Source organism: Rhinolophus ferrumequinum, chromosome 11 (assembly GCF_004115265.2).
Source record: "Rhinolophus ferrumequinum isolate MPI-CBG mRhiFer1 chromosome 11, mRhiFer1_v1.p, whole genome shotgun sequence".
NCBI lineage: Eukaryota > Metazoa > Chordata > Mammalia > Chiroptera > Rhinolophidae > Rhinolophus > Rhinolophus ferrumequinum.
Genome location: NC_046294.1, coordinates 76573497 through 76582044, shown reverse-complemented (window position 1 = coordinate 76582044; position 8548 = coordinate 76573497). Strand labels below are relative to the sequence as shown.

The following is an 8548-nucleotide window of genomic DNA, read 5'->3' as shown; positions in this document are numbered from 1 at the left end:
TGGCTACCACTCTTGGTTTATGATCTTTTAAACACGTGTTAGAGGTATTCATGAAGATGTAAAAGATTAAAACTTGCATTGACTATAACAAAAATCAATTGGAAAGAAAAGATTTTTAAGTACCTGCGGTGTTAACACAAATTTGCAGCCAAAAGAACAGAGTCTTAGTCAATATATTTCCATGTCCCCCTAAACACAAATAGCCTCAAACCTTTGGAGGTTGTTCCTTTGAGATGTTTCATTAGTGACATCACAGTGATTGCCACCTCCCTGGGACTACTTTAGGCCCTGCCAGAGCCCAGGAGTTCACACAGCCCAGAAGACCAGCCAGAGGTGGAGCCAGAATTGGAGCCCACGTTGGAGAAAGACAGGAGAAACCTACAACAGCCAGGTGTGTTCTTGACCCTCTTTACGGAACAGCAGGACTTTCATGCTTAGCATGGAGTGTGTGTGTATGTGTGTGCACAAGTTACAAATGAGAAAGGCAGTGGAATATTTACATTTCATAATGAAATAGGCTATGCTTGTTGTACACAGTGTTTCTTCAGATATAAAGTGAATAATATCGATTCTTGTCCTTTTTTTCACCTCATGGTATGTATGCATTTTCTCCCTTTCTCTTAAAAAACATTTTTTTTTTTATCATGGAGGAAAGTCTGTCTTCCATCTTCTGAAAAATCTCTGTTCAACGAAAGTCTGAATAATTTATTCAGAGCTTTTTTGGTTTTTATTTCATCCATATGGTAATCGCTTTGGATCATATGGTGTGATTTTGACTCCAGGAAAGATTTTAAATGAAGCCAAAATTGTTTTTGTGGGTTAACAGCAAAAAAATGAAGGTTGCTGATCTGAATTTCTGCCTACCTTTGGTATAAATGTGTGTGAAAGTCAAGTCAAGCCCACCTTCTACAGTTAGAGTATGTGTTGATTGAGTTGGATTCATTAGAAATTCTCACCTTAACTCTTTGTGTTTTATTCATTAAAAAATATATAAAACAACCAATATTTAACTTCACCATCAAAGTGCAAGAAATAGTAAGAGGTAAACCACAGGAAATAAAGAAGTGTGATGGGTAGTCTTTCAATTCAGAGACTACTGGAAAGAACATGAAGAATGCATAAAACATACAGTTTGACAATAATTATAAGGCAACACCTATATAACTATCACCCAGGTCAAGAAACAGATCATTGCCAGCCCCCCAGAAGTTCATTCCTGGTCACCTCTCCCTTTTGCCCCACCAGAGGCAATCACCATCTTGATTGTTGAGTAATCTTGCCCATGCTTCTCTTTATATATAATTTTACCATCTATGTCTGCATTCCCAAACAATATGATTAAGTTCTGTTTTTGGCTTTGTATAAATGCAATCATATTCTATGTTTCTTTTGTAAATTCTTTTGCCCAACATTTATATTTATGAGCTCCACCCATCTTGAGTACTGTTATAGTTCGTATACTTTCTTAGCTCTATAGCATTCAAGTGTATGAACATACCACAATTTATCATCTATTCTACTATTGATAAACATTTGAGTTGTTTCCAGCTTTAAGGTATTGAGACAATGTTGCTGTGACCATTCTTGCATGAACATCCTCGTACATATGTGCTTGAGTTTCTAAAGACCACGTAATGATTCATTCTTGTAATCACTCGTATGGAGTAATCACAATTCTGTTATAGAAACCAGTACCAGCCTGCCAGTTCTAGCTCTGCCTCTAAATCGCTGTGTGTCATTATACAAACAATTTAACCTCTTTGTAAAAGCCACTTTCTTAGCTGTAATTTTGGGAGAGATAAAAATCACAATAATACTTGCCTGATGTGTGAAGGTCACGGAGTTGTTGTGAAGGTCACATGACCAGAATTGTGGACAGCTTTCAATAACATCTTCCCCAGCATGTTTCTGTTGGGCCACTCTCATGATTTCCTTTATTTAGGAGCTTAATCTAACGAACGCAGATTTGGTGGGACCATTATTTTGCCCTCCCTGAACTGGGTTGTTTCGATCATTATAAAGAGTGTCATGTTTTTTGCATATCTCAGTATTTCTTTAGAACTTATCCAAATGAGTGGGCATTTGCATGAGGATTTGATTTTTTTAATAAATTCATAAGGAAGAGTCTGCTTTTGATTCTCATTCTTTGGCCTCCAGGCTCCCTACCTAGATTCATCACCTTCCTGTTCTCCCCTGCTCTTGTGTACATTCTTACATATTCTCTCTAGTCATTTAGCCATTTATTTCCTTCTGTTTACTCTCTTCTTCAATTGGTTGTAAAGATTTTGGTTGGTGATTTACCTCATACTTCGTGTGGAGGGCCAAAAGATGGATAAGAATAAAAAGGAAAATAAAATATAAATCAATCATCATTGGCCATATTTTCAACCAGGATTGAACAACCTACTGGTTGACACCATCTGATCTGAATTTGTGTGTTACACTAACAATGAAATAATATGAAAAATGACTATTCATCTAGTTTATACAATTAACAGTTTGGTCCACTATTAATACAACAAGTATAGTTGTTACAATTAATAATTCAGTCAGGTTAGATGGTTGTCAGGCTAAAGGCTTGCTAACAACCCTTCCTGTCCTCTGAACTTCCACCCTTAGCAAATGAACAAAACACCCTTTCCTCTTGAACGTTTTTACTCTACAAGAGACTTTTAAGTATCTAAAATATTATCTTTAATCTTTAATTTCATTTAATTTACATACACAAAGTGTGCATTATGCCACATCACTGAAGGTAATAATTTGACTGACTGCATCGCATATGTTGTCCAAGTGTGATTTCCTAAGTGTACTGTCTGTACAAACTAGAAAGATATCATCCCTGCTCTTTGAAGTGTTTACAATCTGAGCACATCCTAGACCTGACTAAAAATAGCTGGCACAAGCCCTTGTTGAAATAGAAGTACCCATGAGGTTAACACTTGCTCTTTGGACTGAGTGTCTGTTATGTGAGGTACTTTCAGTTGACCCCCAATAGGCTCTGTGCCCAATGCAGTGCTTATAAAAGGCCAGGCAGATGTTCAAACTACTCCATGCTTTCACCGGGGCTAGAAGAAGACCTATTTTTCAGGCCTGAGACCTGAAAAATTATGGTATCCTACTTCTATATGTAACTGAAAGCAAGAATAGTACTAAACCATAACATTTGTTTTCTGTTTTGATGACCTTGCTTGCTGTGACTCTAAGTTAGCAAAGCAAGTACACACCTATTCACATACACAAACACAGAAATTGGAGAGAAAAAAATGTAATATTTTGTATTTTATCAAAAGCATCAATATAATCATTACAGGAAAAAAAGCAGGACTATGTTGGTCTTTTTGATATCAGGCAGAAAAGACAGTCTCTCTGTGTTAGTCAGGATTCTTCAGAGAAACAGAACCAATAGGGTGTGTGTGTGTGTGTGTGGGTGTGTGTGTGTGTGTGTGTGATGTAATTGGCTTGTGCAGTTGTGGAGGCCGGCAAATCTAAAATCTGCAGGTAGGCTGCAGACTGGAGACCCAGGGAGGAGTTGCAACTCTAGTCCAGAGGTATTCTGGAGGCTAGAAATCTGTGGTCAGGGTGTTGGCAGGTTGATTTTTTCTGAGGCCTCTCTGCTTGGCTTCCAGATATCTATCTCCTCCCTGTCTTCAATTGTTTTCCTCTGTACATATCTGTGTTCTAATCTCTTCTTGTAAGGACACCACTCAATTGAATCAGGGCCCATCTTAATGACCTCATTTTAACTTAATTACCTGTTGAAAAACCCTATCTCCAAATACAGTCATATTCTGAGATACTGGGGCTTAGGATTTCAACATATGAATTCTGGGGGCGACACAATTCAGCTCCTAACACTAACCTCTTCCGCAATGCTTCTATTTCCTTTGAGGAAGGAATGCTCATTAATCTCCTCGTTTTTACTTTGTTACATTCTGTTAGGAGGTGAGGACAAGCAGGAGGCTCTGGTGTGCCCTGAGAAGTCTGCCTCCGGTTCTCACTGAGCCACTGTGAGAATGGAACACTCCACCCGGGAGCTGTGTCTCAACTTCACCATTGTCCTGATTACGGTTCTCCTCATGTGGCTCCTTGTGAGGTCCTATCAGAGCTGAGACGGCATGTCACGCTCCTGGGATTGACTGCAACACTCCAGAGCTGCCTGCTGTATGCCCTGAGATCCCACTGCTGTCATGGGATGCCTTTCTCGGTACCTCAAGGCACTTCTGACCTGCACTCACAGTATCTGAGGTGCTTCCAGTGTTAGGATAAATTGTATGTTCTCTAAAGATGCTGCTCTCAAGGGCTGCCAAGTGTTTGCCAGTGAGTGATAGATTTATTCCCCAACTCTTAACGGCAAATGTGTTAGACAAGCCACAAGGTCAAAGTGAAACTGGATGCATGATGATGTAGAGCTATAACAAGCCCCTGAACCGTCTCACCACACAGCCCTTCAAACCACACTGCAACCAACCTCTAAATCATCCTGCCAGAAGAAAGAAATGTTAGAGGAAGTCTTTGTCAGCCCCTGTAGCTATCATGTGAATAAAGTTAAGTTAACCACAAAAATGACTTTTAGAACTTATTTTAGCTTCTATTTGTGATACTGCATTTGACCCTTGGCTGGGATTGAAGTGACAAATGTTACAGTATTTCTAGCATTTGAGCTAAGCCAAGTTGCGCCAACTGCTGAGGATTTGAAACCAAGTCAATTAAGAGTGTCACGTTTCAAATAATTCCATTGGTTCAGTGCTCCTCAAACTTTTCCTCTAAACTAGTCCCAAGGGCAGATGGAGAATAAATCCATTCCAGTAGGAGGTCTGGGATGTAGCCTGAAGAGTCCACTACAAGCACAAAATTTCTTTGAAGTCTTGTGTTTTCTCTTCAAAATTCACAAATATATATTCTTCCCTATAACATCTCCACATTTGTTTTAATATAAATATTTAAAATTATTTACCACTGAGTAAAAGTAGAACATGAGTCATGTCCCCTATTTGGTTATTCCAATTTGGTTATTGTCGTTATGCAAACAGAACTAGTCAGAAATAAACTACAGTTATAACAAAAAAGAAAATAGAAAATATAAATTTACATATATGTTTATAGAAGAGACATATGAAATAGATATTTCTTACATACATTGCTAGAACACCCTATATAGACAGATGAAATTTGTTCTTTGTGCCAATTCTGAGGTAACTGTGGGAAAAGGAATGTTGCCAAACCTCACCTTTCACAGCACCCCAAATGAAGCTATTCCTTGCTGAGAATTTGGACTATGACTGTGGCATAGCTTACCAAGCAATGTGGTTCTCAACTGTGGCTGCACAGTTTATGCACTTGGGGGTGATTTTTAAAAATATCTATGCTGGGTCCTACTCAGACCAATTAAATAAGAATCTCAGGGGGTAAAGCCCAAGCATCTGTATTTTTCAAAAGTCCTTTAGATGATAATATTGTGCAGCCAGACTTGAGGGTCACTGATGTCTACCAGTACTTCTCAAACTTTGATGTGACTATGAATCACTGGGAGGTCTCCTTTAAATGCAGATTCTGATTCAATTCTGATTCTGATTCAGTCTGGATTAGAGCTTGAGATCCTGCATTTTAAACAAGCTTCTAAGGATGCCAGTGCATCTGTGGTCCATGAATTAGCACGTTAGAATTACCTGGAGCTTTTAGAAACTCAAGCATGAGCCTATTTCCAGGAGTTTCTCATTTGATTGGTCTGGGGTGAAACTGAGCAGTAGTCTTGTTCAAAAGCACTTCAGATGATTCTAATGTGTAGCCAGGTTTAAGAACCCTGATACAGCTAAAGGAAAAGTGCTGTTATTTTTAGGGGTTCCCAGCCAAAATTGAGAAATAGCAGCAGGGTCCTTAATGTCCTACTCCTAATTTCAGAGTCAGATTCCACATGTGGACGTGCCATTGTCAGTGATTCAGTGTGCTGCCTGCTCATAGGCAGGCGTACGGCTCTAAGGCCCTTGGTACAAGGTTACTGGTCTTTCCCTTTCTCAAAAACGAACAAACCTCAGAGAAGTTACTGATGCTAGTGTACGTGTTTGAGACGGTGCGTGCGTAGTGGTGGGGAGGGCAATGAACAAAACAAGTGACAGCAATCCTTTCACCTCAGTCTGAGTCCTAGTACCTATAAACATTTACGATAGGTACTGTTTGTTGAATCAATTGTACACGAAACCTTGTCCTAGGCACTTTCCACACATTATGCCACTTAGCAGATGTGGGAACTGAGGGTCATACACCTCACTATCCAGATATCAGGGGTGAAGCTAGGATGACAAGAGTCTCATCTTAATCTCCGTAGGAAACTGTATACAAATTGTGCTCCTTATAGCTCTCCAAACCACTTAACTGTAAGTTTTGACCCTCACATTCTTTAGCATTCTCAAATAGCCTAATTAGAGAAAGGTAGCCCTTATACTTCTCTTTGTAATTTCTCTTCACTTGTCAGTCCTCACCTCATTTCTCCTGCCTTTCTCTTCCTAAATTCCAGTGATGGGATCTACTGATAGGACCCATTTATAGACCACATTATGGGGGCCACCTTTGCAGGTAGGCCATACATTAGCAATCTCAGTTATATGGCTGCAATTATGTCTAATTTCTTCCATATTATGTGGAGTCCAAGCCATTATGACTAAATTCCAGTCTGACTTATAAATCTCCTGCGACCTCAGGTACCTTCCCTGGGACCTCAGGTACCCTGAATCATCACAATACGCCCTCAGTGTTGGCTCCACCCACTCAAATGCTGCTGATTATTCCCAAATAAGATAGCTCTCCTCTGAACCAGAACACGAATCACAGTTGTTAACTACAGTTCCAGTTCATGGGCTTGATCCTTCTTTCCCTAACTTCTTTCTCTTTAGTTCATTCATTCATTCATTCATTCATTCCACAAGTACTTATTGTGAAATTACTATGTGGTGGGCATTGTACTAGACACTGGGATAAATGGTGAATGAGACAGACAAGCCCCATTCTCGTGGAGCATATGATTTGGTGGGGGAGACAGATATATGAACATGCAGTTATAATGGCATGATAAGTTCTTTGACAAGAGAATGACAGAGAGATTTCAGGCAGGGAACAGCAGAAATAAAGATCCAAAGGTCAGAGAGCATGGCAAATTCAGTAAACTGCAAGTGTCTGCATAGCTGAAGCACAGAGTGCCTCTCTAGCCAATGGCAGAAGTTATGTCGCATAAGGGCAGATCTCAAGATTCTGACTGCTTCTGCCTGATTTCCAAGTTGGACCACCTCTAGGGTCCCTCACTGTCATGCTTCATTCACTGGAAGGGACCTCCTGCCACCACCAATTGTCCAACAATTGTCCAAACCATGTCCGAGCTTGCACAGAGCTTAGACTAGGCCTGGGAACATCTCGCCACCTTCATCCATAGCAACGAGGTCAATTCTCCCCACTTCCCACCTCACCCTTTGCGCAGCTCTCTGTTGGGTGATGGTCTCTTTTTGCCATAAGCCCTGGGCTGCCAAGATCCCAGCACATCTTAAAGTTGAACTGCTAATATTACAATGCCAACCAAGCATTCAAATTTTAAAAAGAGATTCTCTTGTAGTGCGAGCTTAGGCTTTTCCTCCAGTCTTCCCTAAACGGACTACTAAATTGGACACCTTTTGAAACATTCCATTTTTGTCTATTTTCTTACACTGAGAAAATACACAAGCTTTTATCAGTTTCTAGCAGTCCCAGCACCATATCTGGTCACCAACTCCTCTCCCTAGGACTGCCATATAGTTGGTCTTATGGGCATAAGAAATTATCCAGATAATTCATTCCCAAATCATAGCTCTAATAAAAGAACCCCAAGGCACTCCAACCTGATCAGCTTCCATAATCACATTCCCCACTTTTGACCCGGACAGGGTCTTGTGGAAATTGTAATAAAATGGTAGTGCTTCCATTTTTCTCTTTTAATTTGGGGCTATCAATCAATTTAGAAGGCATCTTAAGGGGATAACCCCCTTTACAATTTTATTATTTTCTTACTGTGTGGTTGTCCCTTTTGCTCCTCTGAGACATAATTCTGTCAGTCCCACCTGTCTCCACAACCATTTTAGCCCATGAACCATGCCATTCTTGCATGTGGTCTCAGAGCCTTCCTCAGCAGGCAGGGTACGTTACCACCTTGAAATCCCAATACTGAGAATCCTGTCCTGAATGCATAAAATACCCAGAAAGCAGTTAGACTCAAAATAAACTAAACTGGTTCTGTTCCCTTTTCCTCTGAAAAATTTACCTATCATTTTCTTAGGTACATTTTATAATTTTCCTGCTTCCAGACTGTCTTTTAAAATAATTTTGGCACAGAAGATCCTTCTTAGCTGATCCGTGGCTACCTGTAGCATCTCTTTTGTTTACTTGTCCCACAGGGCCCTCCCCAAACTCTCCCTTGGAACCATTTCCTACTATTTGTAGTTTTCAAGTATACCATGCTCTCTCATAGTGCTGTGACCTCACACATCTATTCCCTTTGCCTGAACTTTCCTCCTTCTTTTCCTCATTA

At 40.1% G+C, this 8548-nt stretch overlaps 1 protein-coding gene across 1 annotated transcript; it reads left to right on the top strand.

The window, feature by feature from the left end:
* Positions 1-297: 297 nt before the first annotated feature.
* Positions 298-4560, top strand: SLN (sarcolipin). Its single transcript, XM_033120779.1, has 2 exons — positions 298-391; positions 3943-4560. The coding sequence occupies exon 2, from the start codon at positions 4017-4019 to the stop codon at positions 4110-4112; it is 96 nt and encodes a 31-aa protein (XP_032976670.1). The 5' UTR covers positions 298-391; positions 3943-4016; the 3' UTR covers positions 4113-4560.
* The last annotated feature ends 3988 nt before the right edge of the window (positions 4561-8548 follow it).